This window comes from Diachasmimorpha longicaudata, chromosome 9 (assembly GCF_034640455.1).
Source record: "Diachasmimorpha longicaudata isolate KC_UGA_2023 chromosome 9, iyDiaLong2, whole genome shotgun sequence".
NCBI lineage: Eukaryota > Metazoa > Arthropoda > Insecta > Hymenoptera > Braconidae > Diachasmimorpha > Diachasmimorpha longicaudata.
In genome coordinates this window covers 1,858,074-1,881,474 of record NC_087233.1, presented here as the reverse complement: position 1 = coordinate 1,881,474, position 23,401 = coordinate 1,858,074, and the positions used below count along the sequence as shown (strand labels likewise).

The following is a 23,401-nucleotide window of genomic DNA, read 5'->3' as shown; positions in this document are numbered from 1 at the left end:
GATGTCGATGGTGAAAGAGGGCGAGTAGTGGAACCTCACGGTTTATATAACTTTTGCCCCACTATTCGCCCTCAACCCTCTAAACCGTAAGTTAGAGGGAGATGGGGGTAAGGATTTATGTAGGAAAGACGAGGAAAAAGTCAAAATTGTTCTCTAAACCCTCTAAACAACGAGAAGGAAAGAGACAATAAACGAAAGACTACAGGACGCCGACGAAGAAGAAGCGAGAGAGAAATTTCTCCTAGCTTCTACGTGAAAAAAAAGGGCTGGGGACAGGAGAGGGAATATTGGGTCTTGCCTAGCAATAAAAAAAGTCAAGACTCACAGGTAATGCAATAAAATGTATGACTTTTATTTCAGGTATTCAAAAAAATACAGACATGTTTAATGAATTTTTAACCTGAACGATTACTGGGTGATAACGGGGTGAAATCAAGACTCTGGATGGCCAATCCTTCATCATCATCATCCCCGCTTTGATCCAATTGCATCGCAATTTGATCAAGCTCTTTTTGGCGCTGCGTTGGAGCCCATCGCCCTTCGTAATCGTCCTCGCGATTCCTTTGTTCTAGATTCGCGCCCAACGCGACTAGAACGGCCTCGATTTCCTCGATAGATTTTCGCGGTTCTGAAACAAAAAAAACAATACAAGATTAGCCTAAATCAATCTAATCTCAAAATTCATATGTTTGATTGATTGAATATTTACTTTTCGGGGTTGAGGTCGCGAAATTCAATGGTCCAAGCTGAGCATCTTCACCCTCGCGTTCCAGGATTAAATTGATGACTGATGGAGTGCTGGGAATGATCTCGATCGATGAATCCAATTCCATCATGGGCTCAGGGATGATATCCTTCGATGTGTTGTCCTTGGATCGATTTTTTTCTGATTCGCGAGCTCTAAATTGTCTTTGTTTTTCCTTAGCTAGTTCGCGACGTTTTTCGCGAGCGATAAAGTCGGCCTTCTTTTTTTCCGCGAGTTTTAAACGTTTTTCGCGAGCCTGTATTTTATTCAGATCCTTTTTCTTATCAATATAGTTCACTTGATTGAATAAATCAAGATCTTTTTCTAACATATTAATCCATAACTTTTTTTCTTCTGTACTCACTTGCATGATTTCACTTGTTTTTTTATTATTGACTTTCAGGATTTTAGAGCCACTTTGAGTGCTACCGGCTGATTTATGGCCCAATCGTCTGGTTGAGTTTTTTTTCTTCATCTTTTCAACCGTTTGGAGGTCAAAGTCAATATTTATGACAGGGGCTGTCTTGGAAATTTCACGTCGTTGGAGTTTCACATTTTTCACTATTTTTTCAATTGATCTTTTCTCATCACTGTTATATTGCACTACACGATCACTAATTATCTTAATTCCGTTTTGATTGGCCTTGTTTCCACCATATTTAGATTTTTTAGGTTTAAAAGTTCCAGGCTGATAACCTGATTGATAACTGGATTTTGGAGATGAGTTCATTTGACTTGATGTCATTTTGACGTAAAAAACGTAAATGCAGTAAAATGATCTCACTGGGGTCCTTGATGCATCCCTAGTTTAGAGGAGGAGGGGCTAAGTTTTCCACACTTTTTTGAAGGTTTGCCCTTGGTGGGGGGTCCTTTGCATACCTGATGGGGGCGGATGCTCGAGTTTTCCTTTTTTTCGCCCCCCCTCCACTTGTTTTGCATTTGTTGACTATTGAAAGGAAAGGTCAATGATTGGCCCATTTCCTTTCTTGTAGACCAATGTCTCCTCCCCCGCAGGGAGATAATATTCTTCCTCACACGCCCTAAAAAAGTAGTACCAATAGAGTTTTTCCCCCACTCCTGCTTTGCATAATCTTGTGTGTTCTATGCAGTCGAAAAAACCATTTGACTTCGACATTTTATATAATAATACATCACTATTATGCACAATTGCTTTAGTAACCACAGCCAAAGTTTTTGCATTTTTCGCATATTTCTTTTCATTTAATAAATTCGCGATTGCAATGCTTCTCAAGGATGGAGGATTATATCTCATTTGAAAATTCGATTCGATTTCTTTATTAGATTCTGCAGGTTCTTCATTGTAACATACTTTAAAAGTCGTACACATGTCTATGCCCTCATCTTGAGAGTGTAATTTATCCCTGCGATATCTGATATGGATTTTATTCCATATTTCACCGAGAAATTTATATTTGCATACGCAAGAAGGATCAACAAGGAAATCTACCACTTCGCATTCCAATCCTGACCCTATCGCGATTTTCCGCGCTTTTGTTGGACTGCATATGTCATCACTATCTAGGTAATCATCATCGGTATATTTATCAACACATACGCGTACTCTTTTCTGGCGAAATTGAGGCTTTTGTCGTCCCTCATACGATTCGCGACCCGCGAGATATTTTTTAAGGGACTCTAAATCGTAACTTGCAAAGTTTTTAGACATTTTTACTATTGCAATGCCTTTTAACGAATGACAACAAACGCGTCACTCGATTTAACAAAAAAAATCGGTATAGGAAGGTTCCATGGTAAGAGTGGGGGGTGCCGCGCAACATACAAAAACCGCGAAAGTGGGGCGCATGTGTGACGCCGCCGCCACAGAACTCCCTGCGGTGGGGGATAATGTGTGACGGTTATAGGTCTGTCATGCGTATAGTGGGGGATTCTGTCCCCCTCCACTCTCATACGTAGCGCTATAAAACGCGGGTGCTCGCGGTGGATTTGATTCAGTCGTCCTGATTTCACCCATTCATTTTTTCAACATGGAGAGCAACAAACAAAAGGGATTCAGTGATGCTGAACAGCATGTGGTCTTGTCTCAAGTTATATCTTTGAATAGATCAGAGACAAAACAAATTCGTGTCGGCTTAAAAGTTACGTGTTTCGGTCAATTCGTCCCGGTTGTGCAATTTATGGGCGTACGCCCGAAACGCGCCATATTGTCAATGACACGAGAAGAATGGACCCTTTTTTTCAACGATTTGGATGCTGTAACCGATTACTTTGACCCTGAGAAGTTCCACCCAAAGATCAACCACAATCTACCTGCAAAGGAATTTGGGGCCATAAACGTGAAATTCCACCGCAGTTTTGAAAATCCCTGCGTGACCTTTGTTCGCAATGATGATGCAAATCAGACTCCCATAATGATGATGGGACAGAGCATCAATACATTGAAAAACAAGGCTGCATGGATTAATCAGTGGCTGGATTTCTTGGAGACATTGCCTCTCAAGGAATATAAGGAATCGCTTGTACAATCAATTAAAGGAATTGCTATGAATTATATGGATTATAATAGAATGCCTGCCACGAAGGATCTTCATCATCGCATACGCGTAAATTTCGAGGAAATTTATCTCTTGGCTCGCGATGATCTTCGACGTACAATACCCCACGAAAATCTTGGTTATTTGTATCAATTATTTGGAGAATTATTCCATAATTGTTACAATTATTTGGATAAATTCGCGGGAGGGGCTTACAGAATGCCCTCATATTGAAAAACCATACACATATGATTTTATGTAACTCATTTGTAAAATGGAACCTACGATTTTATGAAATATAAAAAAAGATAAAATTTAAACCCTATGTTTAATTATTTATTACAAAAACCCTCAACATCTTTTCAGGTATAAAAAAGACGGAAGGCAAAAAACATTTTTGAACTTTAAATAAAAAAAAAACCTTTTAAAAGGAAACAACATGCAATAAAAGAGAGAGAGAGAGAGAAAAACATAGTCAAAAAAAAGGAGACATCGTTGAGAACTTTTCCAACGGTCTTCCATAGAAAGGGAAAATTTATTATCCTAAAAAAACCTGTAAAAAAAAAAAGCATTCATTTACTGCGCCATTCATGCCAGGGCATTGCGCAATCCTCCATCTAAAAAAAAAATAATGGGCCAGTTTCCCTTAACACGTGAACGACATTCCATTGCATAACAATGGAATGCTTTCAGGCGTTTTGGGACCTGCCCGCATTCCTTGCCACCCACCCACCACCCACTTCCTGTCGAACAAAGACATTCTTTTGGGGACCCTCACCCCAGGGGGCCCTAGAGCGGCGACGTCCTCCTCAAAGGACAATGGGGAAAACGTGTTCGGACACGTCTGGAAAAAGGGGGGAAGGGGGGCGATTCCTGGAAGAAAATTCGCCAATCGTGCCCACTTACTACTGATCCCAAATCCGGGCCCGTTTTGCTCTGGGAGGCCCAGGAGCCGAGAAGAACGCGAAAAACGAAAAAATCGACTTTAGGAAATTCCCGGACCCCTAGAAAAATCGGAAATCATCTCACGAATCCAATGGCACCAGGCAAATTGTCCTAGCTATGATATTTCCGAAGATATGGGCGAAAAACGGTGTGATCCCAAATCCAGGCCCGTTTTGCTCTAGGAGGCCCAGGAGCCGAGAAAATCGCGAAAAACGAAAAAATTGACTTTAGAAAATTTCCTGACCCCTAGAAAAATCGGAAATCGTCTCACGAATCCAATGGCGCCAGCCAGATTGTCCTAGCTATGATATTTCCAAAGATATGGGCGAAAAACGGTGTGATCCCAAATTCGGGCCCGTTATGCCGTAGGAGGCCCAGGAGCCGAGAAAAACGCGAAAAACGAAAAAATCGACTTTAGAAAATTCCCGGACCCCTAGAAAAATCGGAAATCGTCTCACGAATCCACTGGCGCCAGCCAAATTGTCCTAGCTATGATATTTCCGAAGATATGGGCAAAAGACTGTGGGATCCCAAATCCGGGCGCGTTTTGCTCTAGGAGGCCCAGGAGCCGAGAAAAACGCGAAAAACGAAAAAATCGACTTTAGAAAATTCCCGGCCCCCTAGAAAAATCGGAAATCGTCTCACGATTCCGATGGCGCCAGCCAAATCGTCCTAGCTATGATATTTCCAAAGATATGGGCGAAAAACGGTGTGATCCCAAATCCGGGCCCGTTTTGCTCTAGGAGGCCCAGGAGCCGAGAAAAACGCGAAAAACGAAAAAATCGACTTTAGAAAATTCCCGGCCCCCTAGAAAAATCGGAAATCGTCTCACGATTCCGATGGCGCCAGCCAAATTGTCCTAGCTATGATATTTCCAAAGATGTGGGCGAAAAACGGTGTGATCCCAAATCCGGGCCTGTTATGCCCTAGGAGGCCCAGGAGCCGAGAAAACGCGAAAAACGAAAAAATCGACTTTAGAAAATTCCCGGACCCCTAGAAAATCGGAAATCGTCTCACGAATCCACTGGCGCCAGCCAAATTGTCCTAGCTATGATATTTGCGAAGATATGGGCAAAAGACTGTGGGATCCCAAATCCGGGCCCGTTTTGCTCTAGGAGTCCCAGGAGCCGAGAAAATCGCGAAAAACGAAACAATCGACTTTAGAAAATTTCCGGACCCCTAGAAAAATCGGAAATCGTCTCACGAATCCAATGGCGCCAGCCAAATTGTCCTAGCTATGATATTTCCAAAGATATGGGCGAAAAACGGTGTGATCCCAAATTCGGGCCCGTTATGCCGTAGGAGGCCCAGGAGCCGAGAAAAACGCCAAAAACGAAAAAATCGACTTTAGAAAATTCCCGGACCCCTAGAAAAATCGGAAATCGTCTCACGAATCCGATGGCGCCAGCTAAATTGTCCTAGCTATGATATTTCCAAATATATGGGCGAAAAACGGTGTGATCCCAAATCCGGGCCCGTTTTGCTCTAGGAGGCCCAGGAGCCGAGAAAAACGCGAAAGACGAATAAATCGGCTTTGGAAAATTCCCGGCCCCCTAGAAAAATCGGAAATCGTCTCACGAATCCAATGGCGCCAACCAAATCGTCCTAGCTATGATATTTCCAAAGATATGGGCGAAAAACGGTGTGATCCCAAATCTGGGCCCGTTTTGCTCTAGGAGGCCCAGGAGCCGAGCAAAAGGCGAAAAACGAAAAAATCGACTTTAGAAAATTCCCGGACCCCTAGAAAAATCGGAAATCGTCTCACGAATCCACTGGCGCCAGCCAAATTGTCCTAGCTATGATATTTCCGAAGATATGGGCCAAAGACTGTGGGATCCCAAATCCGGGCCCGTTTTGCTCTAGGAGTCCCAGGAGCCGAGAAAATCGCGAAAAACGAAACAATCGACTTTAGAAAATTTCCGGACCCCTAGAAAAATCGGAAATCGTCTCACGAATCCAATGGCGCCAGCCAGATTGTCGTAGCAATGATATTTCCAAATATATGGGCGAAAAACGGTGTGATCCCAAATCCGGGCCCGTTTTGCTCTAGGAGGCCCAGGAGCTGAGAAGAACGCGAAAAACGAAAAAATCGACTTTAGAAAATTCCCGGACCCCTAGAAAAATCGGAAATCGTCTCACGAATCCACTGGCGCCAGCCAAATTGTCCTAGCTATGATATTTCCGAAGATATGGGCCAAAGACTGTGGGATCCCAAATCCGGGCCCGTTTTGCTCTAGGAGTCCCAGGAGCCGAGAAAATCGCGAAAAACGAAACAATCGACTTTAGAAAATTTCCGGACCCCTAGAAAAATCGGAAATCGTCTCACGAATCCAATGGCGCCAGCCAGATTGTCGTAGCAATGATATTTCCAAATATATGGGCGAAAAACGGTGTGATCCCAAATCCGGGCCCGTTTTGCTCTAGGAGGCCCAGGAGCTGAGAAGAACGCGAAAAACGAAAAAATCGACTTTAGGAAATTCCCGGACCCCTAGAAAAATCGGAAATCGTCTCACGAATCCAATGGCGCCAGGCAAATTGTCCTAGCTATGATATTTCCAAAGATATGGGCGAAAAACGGTGTGATCCCAAATCCGGGCCCGTTTTGCTCTGGGAGGCCCAGGAGCCGAGAAGAACGCGAAAAACGAAAAAATCGACTTTAGGAAATTCCCGGACCCCTAGAAAAATCGGAAATCATCTCACGAATCCACTGGCGCCAGCCAAATTGTCCTAGCTATGATATTTCCGAAGATATGGGCAAAAGACTGTGGGATCCCAAATCCGGGCGCGTTTTGCTCTAGGAGGCCCAGGAGCCGAGAAAAACGCGAAAAACGAAAAAATCGACTTTAGAAAATTCCCGGGCCCCTAGAAAAATCGGAAATCGTCTCACGATTCCGATGGCGCCAGCCAAATTGTCCTAGCTATGATATTTCCAAAGATGTGGGCGAAAAACGGTGTGATCCCAAATCCGGGCCTGTTATGCCCTAGGAGGCCCAGGAGCCGAGAAAACGCGAAAAACGAAAAAATCGACTTTAGAAAATTCCCGGACCCCTAGAAAATCGGAAATCGTCTCACGAATCCACTGGCGCCAGCCAAATTGTCCTAGCTATGATATTTCCGAAGATATGGGCAAAAGACTGTGGGATCCCAAATCCGGGCCCGTTTTGCTCTAGGAGTCCCAGGAGCCGAGAAAATCGCGAAAAACGAAACAATCGACTTTAGAAAATTTCCGGACCCCTAGAAAAATCGGAAATCGTCTCACGAATCCAATGGCGCCAGGCAAATTGTCCTAGCTATGATATTTCCAAAGATATGGGCGAAAAACGGTGTGATCCCAAATTCGGGCCCGTTATGCCGTAGGAGGCCCAGGAGCCGAGAAAAACGCCAAAAACGAAAAAATCGACTTTAGAAAATTCCCGGACCCCTAGAAAAATCGGAAATCGTCTCACGAATCCGATGGTGCCAGCCAAATTGTCCTAGCTATGATATTTCCAAAGATGTGGGCGAAAAACGGTGTGATCCCAAATCCGGGCCCGTTATGCCCTAGCAGGCCCAGGAGCCGAGAAAACGCGAAAAACGAAAAAATCGACTTTAGAAAATTCCCGGCCCCCTAGAAAAATGGGAAATCGTCTCACGAATCCGATGGCGCCAGCCAAATTGTCCTAGCTATGATATTTCCAAAGATGTGGGCGAAAAACGGTGTGATCCCAAATCATGGCCCGTTATGCCCTAGCAGGCCCAGGAGCCGAGAAAACGCGAAAAACGAAAAAATCGACTTTAGAAAATTCCCGGACCCCTAGAAAAATCGGAAATCATCTCACGAATCTACTGGCGCCAGCCAAATTGTCCTAGCTATGATATTTCCGAAGATATGGGCAAAAGACTGTGGGATCCCAAATCCGGGCGCGTTTTGCTCTAGGAGGCCCAGGAGCCGAGAAACACGCGAAAAACGAAAAAATCGACTTTAGGAAATTCCCGGACCCCTAGAAAAATCGGAAATCGTCTCACGAATCCACTGGCGCCAGCCAAATTGTCCTAGCTATGATATTTCCGAAGATATGGGCCAAAGACTGTGGGATCCCAAATCCGGGCCCGTTTTGCTCTAGGAGTCCCAGGAGCCGAGAAAAACGCGAAAAACGAAAAAATCGACTTTAGAAAATTCCCGGACCCCTAGAAAAATCGGAAATCGTCTCACGAATCCACTGGCGCCAGCCAAATTGTCCTAGCTATGATATTTCCGAAGATATGGGCCAAAGACTGTGGGATCCCAAATCCGGGCCCGTTTTGCTCTAGGAGTCCCAGGAGCCGAGAAAATCGCGAAAAACGAAACAATCGACTTTAGAAAATTTCCGGACCCCTAGAAAAATCGGAAATCGTCTCACGAATCCAATGGCGCCAGCCAGATTGTCGTAGCAATGATATTTCCAAATATATGGGCGAAAAACGGTGTGATCCCAAATCCGGGCCCGTTTTGCTCTAGGAGGCCCAGGAGCTGAGAAGAACGCGAAAAACGAAAAAATCGACTTTAGGAAATTCCCGGACCCCTAGAAAAATCGGAAATCGTCTCACGAATCCAATGGCGCCAGGCAAATTGTCCTAGCTATGATATTTCCAAAGATATGGGCGAAAAACGGTGTGATCCCAAATCCGGGCCCGTTTTGCTCTGGGAGGCCCAGGAGCCGAGAAGAACGCGAAAAACGAAAAAATCGACTTTAGGAAATTCCCGGACCCCTAGAAAAATCGGAAATCATCTCACGAATCCAATGGCACCAGGCAAATTGTCCTAGCTATGATATTTCCAAAGATATGGGCGAAAAACGGTGTGATCCCAAATCCAGGCCCGTTTTGCTCTAGGAGGCCCAGGAGCCGAGAAAATCGCGAAAAACGAAGAAATCGACTTTAGAAAATTTCCTGACCCCTAGAAAAATCGGAAATCGTCTCACGAATCCAATGGCGCCAGCCAGATTGTCCTAGCTATGATATTTCCAAAGATATGGGCGAAAAACGGTGTGATCCCAAATTCGGGCCCGTTATGCCGTAGGAGGCCCAGGAGCCGAGAAAAACGCGAAAAACGAAAAAATCGACTTTAGAAAATTCCCGGACCCCTAGAAAAATCGGAAATCGTCTCACGAATCCACTGGCGCCAGCCAAATTGTCCTAGCTATGATATTTCCGAAGATATGGGCAAAAGACTGTGGGATCCCAAATCCGGGCGCGTTTTGCTCTAGGAGGCCCAGGAGCCGAGAAAAACGCGAAAAACGAAAAAATCGACTTTAGAAAATTCCCGGGCCCCTAGAAAAATCGGAAATCGTCTCACGATTCCGATGGCGCCAGCCAAATTGTCCTAGCTATGATATTTCCAAAGATGTGGGCGAAAAACGGTGTGATCCCAAATCCGGGCCTGTTATGCCCTAGGAGGCCCAGGAGCCGAGAAAACGCGAAAAACGAAAAAATCGACTTTAGAAAATTCCCGGACCCCTAGAAAATCGGAAATCGTCTCACAAATCCACTGGCGCCAGCCAAATTGTCCTAGCTATGATATTTCCGAAGATATGGCCAAAAGACTGTGGGATCCCAAATCTGGGCCCGTTTTGCTCTAGGAGGCCCAGGAGCCGAGCAAAAGGCAAAAAACGAAAAAATCGACTGTGGACCATTCCCGGACCCCTAGAAAAATCGGAAATCGTCTCACGAATCCCATGGCGCAAGCCAAATTGTCCTAGCTATGATATTTCCAAAGATATGGGCGAAAAACGGTGTGATCCCAAATTCGGATCCGTTATGCCGTAGGAGGCCCAGGAGCCGAGAAAAACGCGAAAAACGAAAAAATCGACTTTAGAAAATTCCCGGACCCCTAGAAAAATCGGAAATCGTCTCACGAATCCACTGGCGCCAGCCAAATTGTCCTAGCTATGATATTTCCGAAGATATGGGCCAAAGACTGTGGGATCCCAAATCCGGGCCCGTTTTGCTCTAGGAGTCCCAGGAGCCGAGAAAATCGCGAAAAACGAAACAATCGACTTTAGAAAATTTCCGGACCCCTAGAAAAATCGGAAATCGTCTCACGAATCCAATGGCGCCAGCCAGATTGTCGTAGCAATGATATTTCCAAATATATGGGCGAAAAACGGTGTGATCCCAAATCCGGGCCCGTTTTGTTCTAGGAGGCCCAGGAGCTGAGAAGAACGCGAAAAACGAAAAAATCGACTTTAGGAAATTCCCGGACCCCTAGAAAAATCGGAAATCGTCTCACGAATCCAATGGCGCCAGGCAAATTGTCCTAGCTATGATATTTCCAAAGATATGGGCGAAAAACGGTGTGATCCCAAATCCGGGCCCGTTTTGTTCTAGGAGGCCCAGGAGCTGAGAAGAACGCGAAAAACGAAAAAATCGACTTTAGGAAATTCCCGGACCCCTAGAAAAATCGGAAATCGTCTCACGAATCCAATGGCGCCAGGCAAATTGTCCTAGCTATGATATTTCCAAAGATATGGGCGAAAAACGGTGTGATCCCAAATCTGGGCCCGTTTTGCTCTAGGAGGCCCAGGAGCCGAGCAAAAGGCAAAAAACGAAAAAATCGACTGTGGACCATTCCCGGACCCCTAGAAAAATCGGAAATCGTCTCACGAATCCAATGGCGCAAGCCAAATTGTCCTAGCTATGATATTTCCAAAGATATGGGCGAAAAACGGTGTGATCCCAAATTCGGGCCCGTTATGCCGTAGGAGGCCCAGGAGCCGAGAAAAACGCGAAAAACGAAAAAATCGACTTTAGAAAATTCCCGGACCCCTAGAAAAATCGGAAATCGTCTCACGAATCCACTGGCGCCAGCCAAATTGTCCTAGCTATGATATTTCCGAAGATATGGGCCAAAGACTGTGGGATCCCAAATCCGGGCCCGTTTTGCTCTAGGAGTCCCAGGAGCCGAGAAAATCGCGAAAAACGAAACAATCGACTTTAGAAAATTTCCGGACCCCTAGAAAAATCGGAAATCGTCTCACGAATCCAATGGCGCCAGCCAGATTGTCGTAGCAATGATATTTCCAAATATATGGGCGAAAAACGGTGTGATCCCAAATCCGGGCCCGTTTTGCTCTAGGAGGCCCAGGAGCTGAGAAGAACGCGAAAAACGAAAAAATCGACTTTAGGAAATTCCCGGACCCCTAGAAAAATCGGAAATCGTCTCACGAATCCAATGGCGCCAGGCAAATTGTCCTAGCTATGATATTTCCAAAGATATGGGCGAAAAACGGTGTGATCCCAAATCCAGGCCCGTTTTGCTCTAGGAGGCCCAGGAGGCGAGAAAAACGCGAAAAACGAAAAAATCGACTTTAGAAAATTCCCGGACCCCTAGAAAAATCGGAAATCGTCTCACGAATCCACTGGCGCCAGCCAAATTGTCCTAGCTATGATATGTCCGAAGATATGGGCAAAAGACTGACGGATCCCAAATCCGGGCGCGTTTTGCTCTAGGAGGCCCAGGAGCCGAGAAAAACGCGAAAAACGAAAAAATCGACTTTAGAAAATTCCCGGCCCCCTAGAAAAATCGGAAATCGTCTCACGATTCCGATGGCGCCAGCCAAATTGTCCTAGCTATGATATTTCCAAAGATGTGGGCGAAAAACGGTGTGATCCCAAATCCGGGCCTGTTATGCCCTAGGAGGCCCAGGAGCCGAGAAAACGCGAAAAACGAAAAAATCGACTTTAGAAAATTCCCGGACCCCTAGAAAATCGGAAATCGTCTCACGAATCCACTGGCGCCAGCCAAATTGTCCTAGCTATGATATTTCCGAAGATATGGGCAAAAGACTGTGGGATCCCAAATCCGGGCCCGTTTTGCTCTAGGAGTCCCAGGAGCCGAGAAAATCGCGAAAAACGAAACAATCGACTTTAGAAAATTTCCGGACCCCTAGAAAAATCGGAAATCGTCTCACGAATCCAATGGCGCCAGGCAAATTGTCCTAGCTATGATATTTCCAAAGATATGGGCGAAAAACGGTGTGATCCCAAATTCGGGCCCGTTATGCCGTAGGAGGCCCAGGAGCCGAGAAAAACGCCAAAAACGAAAAAATCGACTTTAGAAAATTCCCGGACCCCTAGAAAAATCGGAAATCGTCTCACGAATCCGATGGTGCCAGCCAAATTGTCCTAGCTATGATATTTCCAAAGATGTGGGCGAAAAACGGTGTGATCCCAAATCCGGGCCCGTTATGCCCTAGCAGGCCCAGGAGCCGAGAAAACGCGAAAAACGAAAAAATCGACTTTAGAAAATTCCCGGCCCCCTAGAAAAATGGGAAATCGTCTCACGAATCCGATGGCGCCAGCCAAATTGTCCTAGCTATGATATTTCCAAAGATGTGGGCGAAAAACGGTGTGATCCCAAATCATGGCCCGTTATGCCCTAGCAGGCCCAGGAGCCGAGAAAACGCGAAAAACGAAAAAATCGACTTTAGAAAATTCCCGGACCCCTAGAAAAATCGGAAATCATCTCACGAATCTACTGGCGCCAGCCAAATTGTCCTAGCTATGATATTTCCGAAGATATGGGCAAAAGACTGTGGGATCCCAAATCCGGGCGCGTTTTGCTCTAGGAGGCCCAGGAGCCGAGAAACACGCGAAAAACGAAAAAATCGACTTTAGGAAATTCCCGGACCCCTAGAAAAATCGGAAATCGTCTCACGAATCCACTGGCGCCAGCCAAATTGTCCTAGCTATGATATTTCCGAAGATATGGGCCAAAGACTGTGGGATCCCAAATCCGGGCCCGTTTTGCTCTAGGAGTCCCAGGAGCCGAGAAAAACGCGAAAAACGAAAAAATCGACTTTAGAAAATTCCCGGACCCCTAGAAAAATCGGAAATCGTCTCACGAATCCACTGGCGCCAGCCAAATTGTCCTAGCTATGATATTTCCGAAGATATGGGCCAAAGACTGTGGGATCCCAAATCCGGGCCCGTTTTGCTCTAGGAGTCCCAGGAGCCGAGAAAATCGCGAAAAACGAAACAATCGACTTTAGAAAATTTCCGGACCCCTAGAAAAATCGGAAATCGTCTCACGAATCCAATGGCGCCAGCCAGATTGTCGTAGCAATGATATTTCCAAATATATGGGCGAAAAACGGTGTGATCCCAAATCCGGGCCCGTTTTGCTCTAGGAGGCCCAGGAGCTGAGAAGAACGCGAAAAACGAAAAAATCGACTTTAGGAAATTCCCGGACCCCTAGAAAAATCGGAAATCGTCTCACGAATCCAATGGCGCCAGGCAAATTGTCCTAGCTATGATATTTCCAAAGATATGGGCGAAAAACGGTGTGATCCCAAATCCGGGCCCGTTTTGCTCTGGGAGGCCCAGGAGCCGAGAAGAACGCGAAAAACGAAAAAATCGACTTTAGGAAATTCCCGGACCCCTAGAAAAATCGGAAATCATCTCACGAATCCAATGGCACCAGGCAAATTGTCCTAGCTATGATATTTCCAAAGATATGGGCGAAAAACGGTGTGATCCCAAATCCAGGCCCGTTTTGCTCTAGGAGGCCCAGGAGCCGAGAAAATCGCGAAAAACGAAGAAATCGACTTTAGAAAATTTCCTGACCCCTAGAAAAATCGGAAATCGTCTCACGAATCCAATGGCGCCAGCCAGATTGTCCTAGCTATGATATTTCCAAAGATATGGGCGAAAAACGGTGTGATCCCAAATTCGGGCCCGTTATGCCGTAGGAGGCCCAGGAGCCGAGAAAAACGCGAAAAACGAAAAAATCGACTTTAGAAAATTCCCGGACCCCTAGAAAAATCGGAAATCGTCTCACGAATCCACTGGCGCCAGCCAAATTGTCCTAGCTATGATATTTCCGAAGATATGGGCAAAAGACTGTGGGATCCCAAATCCGGGCGCGTTTTGCTCTAGGAGGCCCAGGAGCCGAGAAAAACGCGAAAAACGAAAAAATCGACTTTAGAAAATTCCCGGGCCCCTAGAAAAATCGGAAATCGTCTCACGATTCCGATGGCGCCAGCCAAATTGTCCTAGCTATGATATTTCCAAAGATGTGGGCGAAAAACGGTGTGATCCCAAATCCGGGCCTGTTATGCCCTAGGAGGCCCAGGAGCCGAGAAAACGCGAAAAACGAAAAAATCGACTTTAGAAAATTCCCGGACCCCTAGAAAATCGGAAATCGTCTCACAAATCCACTGGCGCCAGCCAAATTGTCCTAGCTATGATATTTCCGAAGATATGGCCAAAAGACTGTGGGATCCCAAATCTGGGCCCGTTTTGCTCTAGGAGGCCCAGGAGCCGAGCAAAAGGCAAAAAACGAAAAAATCGACTGTGGACCATTCCCGGACCCCTAGAAAAATCGGAAATCGTCTCACGAATCCAATGGCGCAAGCCAAATTGTCCTAGCTATGATATTTCCAAAGATATGGGCGAAAAACGGTGTGATCCCAAATTCGGGCCCGTTATGCCGTAGGAGGCCCAGGAGCCGAGAAAAACGCGAAAAACGAAAAAATCGACTTTAGAAAATTCCCGGACCCCTAGAAAAATCGGAAATCGTCTCACGAATCCACTGGCGCCAGCCAAATTGTCCTAGCTATGATATTTCCGAAGATATGGGCCAAAGACTGTGGGATCCCAAATCCGGGCCCGTTTTGCTCTAGGAGTCCCAGGAGCCGAGAAAATCGCGAAAAACGAAACAATCGACTTTAGAAAATTTCCGGACCCCTAGAAAAATCGGAAATCGTCTCACGAATCCAATGGCGCCAGCCAGATTGTCGTAGCAATGATATTTCCAAATATATGGGCGAAAAACGGTGTGATCCCAAATCCGGGCCCGTTTTGCTCTAGGAGGCCCAGGAGCTGAGAAGAACGCGAAAAACGAAAAAATCGACTTTAGGAAATTCCCGGACCCCTAGAAAAATCGGAAATCGTCTCACGAATCCAATGGCGCCAGGCAAATTGTCCTAGCTATGATATTTCCAAAGATATGGGCGAAAAACGGTGTGATCCCAAATCCAGGCCCGTTTTGCTCTAGGAGGCCCAGGAGGCGAGAAAAACGCGAAAAACGAAAAAATCGACTTTAGAAAATTCCCGGACCCCTAGAAAAATCGGAAATCGTCTCACGAATCCACTGGCGCCAGCCAAATTGTCCTAGCTATGATATGTCCGAAGATATGGGCAAAAGACTGACGGATCCCAAATCCGGGCGCGTTTTGCTCTAGGAGGCCCAGGAGCCGAGAAAAACGCGAAAAACGAAAAAATCGACTTTAGAAAATTCCCGGCCCCCTAGAAAAATCGGAAATCGTCTCACGATTCCGATGGCGCCAGCCAAATTGTCCTAGCTATGATATTTCCAAAGATGTGGGCGAAAAACGGTGTGATCCCAAATCCGGGCCTGTTATGCCCTAGGAGGCCCAGGAGCCGAGAAAACGCGAAAAACGAAAAAATCGACTTTAGAAAATTCCCGGACCCCTAGAAAATCGGAAATCGTCTCACGAATCCACTGGCGCCAGCCAAATTGTCCTAGCTATGATATTTCCGAAGATATGGGCAAAAGACTGTGGGATCCCAAATCCGGGCCCGTTTTGCTCTAGGAGTCCCAGGAGCCGAGAAAATCGCGAAAAACGAAACAATCGACTTTAGAAAATTTCCGGACCCCTAGAAAAATCGGAAATCGTCTCACGAATCCAATGGCGCCAGGCAAATTGTCCTAGCTATGATATTTCCAAAGATATGGGCGAAAAACGGTGTGATCCCAAATTCGGGCCCGTTATGCCGTAGGAGGCCCAGGAGCCGAGAAAAACGCCAAAAACGAAAAAATCGACTTTAGAAAATTCCCGGACCCCTAGAAAAATCGGAAATCGTCTCACGAATCCGATGGTGCCAGCCAAATTGTCCTAGCTATGATATTTCCAAAGATGTGGGCGAAAAACGGTGTGATCCCAAATCCGGGCCCGTTATGCCCTAGCAGGCCCAGGAGCCGAGAAAACGCGAAAAACGAAAAAATCGACTTTAGAAAATTCCCGGCCCCCTAGAAAAATGGGAAATCGTCTCACGAATCCGATGGCGCCAGCCAAATTGTCCTAGCTATGATATTTCCAAAGATGTGGGCGAAAAACGGTGTGATCCCAAATCATGGCCCGTTATGCCCTAGCAGGCCCAGGAGCCGAGAAAACGCGAAAAACGAAAAAATCGACTTTAGAAAATTCCCGGACCCCTAGAAAAATCGGAAATCATCTCACGAATCTACTGGCGCCAGCCAAATTGTCCTAGCTATGATATTTCCGAAGATATGGGCAAAAGACTGTGGGATCCCAAATCCGGGCGCGTTTTGCTCTAGGAGGCCCAGGAGCCGAGAAACACGCGAAAAACGAAAAAATCGACTTTAGGAAATTCCCGGACCCCTAGAAAAATCGGAAATCGTCTCACGAATCCAATGGCGCCAGGCAAATTGTCCTAGCTATGATATTTCCAAAGATATGGGCGAAAAACGGTGTGATCCCAAATCCGGGCCCGTTTTGCTCTGGGAGGCCCAGGAGCCGAGAAGAACGCGAAAAACGAAAAAATCGACTTTAGGAAATTCCCGGACCCCTAGAAAAATCGGAAATCATCTCACGAATCCAATGGCACCAGGCAAATTGTCCTAGCTATGATATTTCCAAAGATATGGGCGAAAAACGGTGTGATCCCAAATCCAGGCCCGTTTTGCTCTAGGAGGCCCAGGAGCCGAGAAAATCGCGAAAAACGAAGAAATCGACTTTAGAAAATTTCCTGACCCCTAGAAAAATCGGAAATCGTCTCACGAATCCAATGGCGCCAGCCAGATTGTCCTAGCTATGATATTTCCAAAGATATGGGCGAAAAACGGTGTGATCCCAAATTCGGGCCCGTTATGCCGTAGGAGGCCCAGGAGCCGAGAAAAACGCGAAAAACGAAAAAATCGACTTTAGAAAATTCCCGGACCCCTAGAAAAATCGGAAATCGTCTCACGAATCCACTGGCGCCAGCCAAATTGTCCTAGCTATGATATTTCCGAAGATATGGGCAAAAGACTGTGGGATCCCAAATCCGGGCGCGTTTTGCTCTAGGAGGCCCAGGAGCCGAGAAAAACGCGAAAAACGAAAAAATCGACTTTAGAAAATTCCCGGGCCCCTAGAAAAATCGGAAATCGTCTCACGATTCCGATGGCGCCAGCCAAATTGTCCTAGCTATGATATTTCCAAAGATGTGGGCGAAAAACGGTGTGATCCCAAATCCGGGCCTGTTATGCCCTAGGAGGCCCAGGAGCCGAGAAAACGCGAAAAACGAAAAAATCGACTTTAGAAAATTCCCGGACCCCTAGAAAATCGGAAATCGTCTCACAAATCCACTGGCGCCAGCCAAATTGTCCTAGCTATGATATTTCCGAAGATATGGCCAAAAGACTGTGGGATCCCAAATCTGGGCCCGTTTTGCTCTAGGAGGCCCAGGAGCCGAGCAAAAGGCAAAAAACGAAAAAATCGACTGTGGACCATTCCCGGACCCCTAGAAAAATCGGAAATCGTCTCACGAATCCCATGGCGCAAGCCAAATTGTCCTAGCTATGATATTTCCAAAGATATGGGCGAAAAACGGTGTGATCCCAAATTCGGATCCGTTATGCCGTAGGAGGCCCAGGAGCCGAGAAAAACGCGAAAAACGAAAAAATCGACTTTAGAAAATTCCCGGACCCCTAGAAAAATCGGAAATCGTCTCACGAATCCACTGGCGCCAGCCAAATTGTCCTAGCTATGATATTTCCGAAGATATGGGCCAAAGACTGTGGGATCCCAAATCCGGGCCCGTTTTGCTCTAGGAGTCCCAGGAGCCGAGAAAATCGCGAAAAACGAAACAATCGACTTTAGAAAATTTCCGGACCCCTAGAAAAATCGGAAATCGTCTCACGAATCCAATGGCGCCAGCCAGATTGTCGTAGCAATGATATTTCCAAATATATGGGCGAAAAACGGTGTGATCCCAAATCCGGGCCCGTTTTGTTCTAGGAGGCCCAGGAGCTGAGAAGAACGCGAAAAACGAAAAAATCGACTTTAGGAAATTCCCGGACCCCTAGAAAAATCGGAAATCGTCTCACGAATCCAATGGCGCCAGGCAAATTGTCCTAGCTATGATATTTCCAAAGATATGGGCGAAAAACGGTGTGATCCCAAATCCGGGCCCGTTTTGTTCTAGGAGGCCCAGGAGCTGAGAAGAACGCGAAAAACGAAAAAATCGACTTTAGGAAATTCCCGGACCCCTAGAAAAATCGGAAATCGTCTCACGAATCCAATGGCGCCAGGCAAATTGTCCTAGCTATGATATTTCCAAAGATATGGGCGAAAAACGGTGTGATCCCAAATCTGGGCCCGTTTTGCTCTAGGAGGCCCAGGAGCCGAGCAAAAGGCAAAAAACGAAAAAATCGACTGTGGACCATTCCCGGACCCCTAGAAAAATCGGAAATCGTCTCACGAATCCAATGGCGCAAGCCAAATTGTCCTAGCTATGATATTTCCAAAGATATGGGCGAAAAACGGTGTGATCCCAAATTCGGGCCCGTTATGCCGTAGGAGGCCCAGGAGCCGAGAAAAACGCGAAAAACGAAAAAATCGACTTTAGAAAATTCCCGGACCCCTAGAAAAATCGGAAATCGTCTCACGAATCCACTGGCGCCAGCCAAATTGTCCTAGCTATGATATTTCCGAAGATATGGGCCAAAGACTGTGGGATCCCAAATCCGGGCCCGTTTTGCTCTAGGAGTCCCAGGAGCCGAGAAAATCGCGAAAAACGAAACAATCGACTTTAGAAAATTTCCGGACCCCTAGAAAAATCGGAAATCGTCTCACGAATCCAATGGCGCCAGCCAGATTGTCGTAGCAATGATATTTCCAAATATATGGGCGAAAAACGGTGTGATCCCAAATCCGGGCCCGTTTTGCTCTAGGAGGCCCAGGAGCTGAGAAGAACGCGAAAAACGAAAAAATCGACTTTAGGAAATTCCCGGACCCCTAGAAAAATCGGAAATCGTCTCACGAATCCAATGGCGCCAGGCAAATTGTCCTAGCTATGATATTTCCAAAGATATGGGCGAAAAACGGTGTGATCCCAAATCCAGGCCCGTTTTGCTCTAGGAGGCCCAGGAGGCGAGAAAAACGCGAAAAACGAAAAAATCGACTTTAGAAAATTCCCGGACCCCTAGAAAAATCGGAAATCGTCTCACGAATCCACTGGCGCCAGCCAAATTGTCCTAGCTATGATATGTCCGAAGATATGGGCAAAAGACTGACGGATCCCAAATCCGGGCGCGTTTTGCTCTAGGAGGCCCAGGAGCCGAGAAAAACGCGAAAAACGAAAAAATCGACTTTAGAAAATTCCCGGCCCCCTAGAAAAATCGGAAATCGTCTCACGATTCCGATGGCGCCAGCCAAATTGTCCTAGCTATGATATTTCCAAAGATGTGGGCGAAAAACGGTGTGATCCCAAATCCGGGCCTGTTATGCCCTAGGAGGCCCAGGAGCCGAGAAAACGCGAAAAACGAAAAAATCGACTTTAGAAAATTCCCGGACCCCTAGAAAATCGGAAATCGTCTCACGAATCCACTGGCGCCAGCCAAATTGTCCTAGCTATGATATTTCCGAAGATATGGGCAAAAGACTGTGGGATCCCAAATCCGGGCCCGTTTTGCTCTAGGAGTCCCAGGAGCCGAGAAAATCGCGAAAAACGAAACAATCGACTTTAGAAAATTTCCGGACCCCTAGAAAAATCGGAAATCGTCTCACGAATCCAATGGCGCCAGGCAAATTGTCCTAGCTATGATATTTCCAAAGATATGGGCGAAAAACGGTGTGATCCCAAATTCGGGCCCGTTATGCCGTAGGAGGCCCAGGAGCCGAGAAAAACGCCAAAAACGAAAAAATCGACTTTAGAAAATTCCCGGACCCCTAGAAAAATCGGAAATCGTCTCACGAATCCGATGGTGCCAGCCAAATTGTCCTAGCTATGATATTTCCAAAGATGTGGGCGAAAAACGGTGTGATCCCAAATCCGGGCCCGTTATGCCCTAGCAGGCCCAGGAGCCGAGAAAACGCGAAAAACGAAAAAATCGACTTTAGAAAATTCCCGGCCCCCTAGAAAAATGGGAAATCGTCTCACGAATCCGATGGCGCCAGCCAAATTGTCCTAGCTATGATATTTCCAAAGATGTGGGCGAAAAACGGTGTGATCCCAAATCATGGCCCGTTATGCCCTAGCAGGCCCAGGAGCCGAGAAAACGCGAAAAACGAAAAAATCGACTTTAGAAAATTCCCGGACCCCTAGAAAAATCGGAAATCATCTCACGAATCTACTGGCGCCAGCCAAATTGTCCTAGCTATGATATTTCCGAAGATATGGGCAAAAGACTGTGGGATCCCAAATCCGGGCGCGTTTTGCTCTAGGAGGCCCAGGAGCCGAGAAACACGCGAAAAACGAAAAAATCGACTTTAGAAAATTCCCGGCCCCCTAGAAAAATCGGAAATCGTCTCACGATTCCGATGGCGCCAGCCAAATTCTCCTAGCTATGATATTTCCAAAGATGTGGGCGAAAAACGGTGTGATCCCAAATCCGGGCCTGTTATGCCCTAGGAGGCCCAGGAGCCGAGAAAACGCGAAAAACGAAAAAATCGACTTTAGAAAATTCCCGGACCCCTAGAAAAATTGGAAATCGTCTCACGAATCCACTGGCGCCAGCCAAATTGTCCTAGCTATGATATTTCCGAAGATATGGGCAAAATACTGTGGGATCCCAAATCCGGGCCCGTTTTGCTCTAGGAGTCCCAGGAGCCGAGAAAATCGCGAAAAACGAAAAAATCGACTTTAGAAAATTTCCGGACCCCTAGAAAAATCGGAAATCGTCTCACGAATCCAATGGCGCCAGCCAGATTGTCGTAGCAATGATATTTCCAAATATATGGGCGAAAAACGGTGTGATCCCAAATCTGGGCCCGTTTTGCTCTAGGAGGCCCAGGAGCCGAGAAAAACGCGAGAAACGAATAAATCGACTTTGGAAAATTCCCGGCCCCCTAGAAAAATCGGAAATCGTCTCACGAATCCAATGGCGCCAGCCAAATCGTCCTAGCTATGATATTTCCAAAGATATGGGCGAAAAACGGTGTGATCCCAAATCCGGGCCCGTTTTGCTCTAGGAGGCCCAGGAGCCGAGAAAAACGCGAAAAACGAAAAAATCGACTTTAGAAAATTCCCGGACCCCTAGAAAAATCCGAAATCGTCTCACGAATCCAATGGCGCCAGCCAGATTGTCGTAGCAATGATATTTCCAAAGATATGGGCGAAAAACGGTGTGATCCCAAATCTGGGCCCGTTTTGCTCTAGGAGGCCCAGGAGCCGAGAAACACGCGAAAAACGAAAAAATCGACTTTAGAAAATTCCCGGCCCCCTAGAAAAATCGGAAATCGTCTCACGATTCCGATGGCGCCAGCCAAATTCTCCTAGCTATGATATTTCCAAAGATGTGGGCGAAAAACGGTGTGATCCCAAATCCGGGCCTGTTATGCCCTAGGAGGCCCAGGAGCCGAGAAAACGCGAAAAACGAAAAAATCGACTTTAGAAAATTCCCGGACCCCTAGAAAAATTGGAAATCGTCTCACGAATCCACTGGCGCCAGCCAAATTGTCCTAGCTATTATATTTCCGAAGATATGGGCAAAATACTGTGGGATCCCAAATCCGGGCCCGTTTTGCTCTAGGAGTCCCAGGAGCCGAAAAAATCGCGAAAAACGAAAAAATCGACTTTAGAAAATTTCCGGACCCCTAGAAAAATCGGAAATCGTCTCACGAATCCAATGGCGCCAGCCAGATTGTCGTAGCAATGATATTTCCAAATATATGGGCGAAAAACGGTGTGATCCCAAATCCGGGCCCGTTTTGCTCTAGGAGGCCCAGGAGCCGAGAAAAACGCGAGAAACGAATAAATCGACTTTGGAAAATTCCCGGCCCCCTAGAAAAATCGGAAATCGTCTCACGAATCCAATGGCGCCAGCCAAATCGTCCTAGCTATGATATTTCCAAAGATATGGGCGAAAAACGGTGTGATCCCAAATCCGGGCCCGTTTTGCTCTAGGAGGCCCAGGAGCCGAGAAAAACGCGAAAAACGAAAAAATCGACTTTAGAAAATTCCCGGACACCTAGAAAAATCCGAAATCGTCTCACGAATCCAATGGCGCCAGCCAGATTGTCGTAGCAATGATATTTCCAAAGATATGGGCGAAAAACGGTGTGATCCCAAATCTGGGCCCGTTTTGCTCTAGGAGGCCCAGGAGCCGAGCAAAAGGCAAAAAACGAAAAAATCGACTGTGGACCATTCCCGGACCCCTAGAAAAATCGGAAATCGTCTCACGAATCCAATGGCGCCAGCCAAATCGTCCTAGCTATGATATTTCCAAAGATATGGGCGAAAAACGGTGTGATCCCAAATCCGGGCCCGTTTTGCTCTAGGAGGCCCAGGAGCCGAGAAGAACGCGAAAAACGAAAAAATCGACTTTAGGAAATTCCCGGACCCCTAGAAAAATCGGAAATCGTCTCACGAATCCAATGGCGCCAGGCAAATTGTCCTAGCTATGATATTTCCAAAGATATGGGCAAAAAACGGTGTGATCCCAAATCCAGGCCCGTTTTGCTCTAGGAGGCCCAGGAGCCGAGAAAAACGCGAAAAACGAAAAAATCGACTTTAGAAAATTCCCGGACCCCTAGAAAAATCGGAAATCGTCTCACGAATCCAATGGCGCCAGCCAGATTGTCGTAGCAATGATATTTCCAAATATATGGGCGAAAAACGGTGTGATCCCAAATCCGGGCCCGTTTTGCTCTAGGAGGCCCAGGAGCCGAGAAAAACGCGAAAAACGAATAAATCGACTTTGGAAAATTCCCGGCCCCCTAGAAAAATCGGAAATCGTCTCACGAATCCAATGGCGCCAGCCAAATCGTCCTAGCTATGATATTTCCAAAGATATGGGCGAAAAACGGTGTGATCCCAAATCCAGGCCCGTTTTGCTCTAGGAGGCCCAGGAGGCGAGAAAAACGCGAAAAACGAAAAAATCGACTTTAGAAAATTCCCGGACCCCTAGAAAAATCGGAAATCGTCTCACGAATCCACTGGCGCCAGCCAAATTGTCCTAGCTATGATATTTCCGAAGATATGGGCAAAAGACTGT

The 23,401-nt window shown here is 46.5% G+C and overlaps 1 protein-coding gene across 1 annotated transcript; it reads right to left on the bottom strand.

Annotated features, from left to right (window-relative positions):
* Positions 1 to 128: 128 nt before the first annotated feature.
* LOC135165715 (uncharacterized) lies at positions 129 to 1,587 on the bottom strand. The gene is made up of 3 exons (XM_064127285.1): positions 1,110 to 1,587; positions 710 to 1,001; positions 129 to 628 (listed from the first exon to the last, which is right to left on the bottom strand). The coding sequence occupies exons 1-3, from the start codon at positions 1,488 to 1,490 to the stop codon at positions 396 to 398; spliced, it is 906 nt and encodes a 301-aa protein (XP_063983355.1). The 5' UTR covers positions 1,491 to 1,587; the 3' UTR covers positions 129 to 395.
* Between the last annotated feature and the right edge of the window lie 21,814 nt (positions 1,588 to 23,401).

Bases quoted from the DNA above. Each gene is read 5' to 3' on its own strand.
- LOC135165715 (XM_064127285.1), bottom strand. From the start codon at position 1,490: ATGACATCAAGTCAAATGAACTCATCTCCAAAATCCAGTTATCAATCA. The intron at 1,002-1,109 runs GTGAGTACAGAA...AATAAAATACAG, and splicing joins AAACAAGTGAAATCATGCAA to GCTCGCGAAAAACGTTTAAA. The intron at 629-709 runs GTAAATATTCAA...TTTTTGTTTCAG, and splicing joins CGCGACCTCAACCCCGAAAA to AACCGCGAAAATCTATCGAG.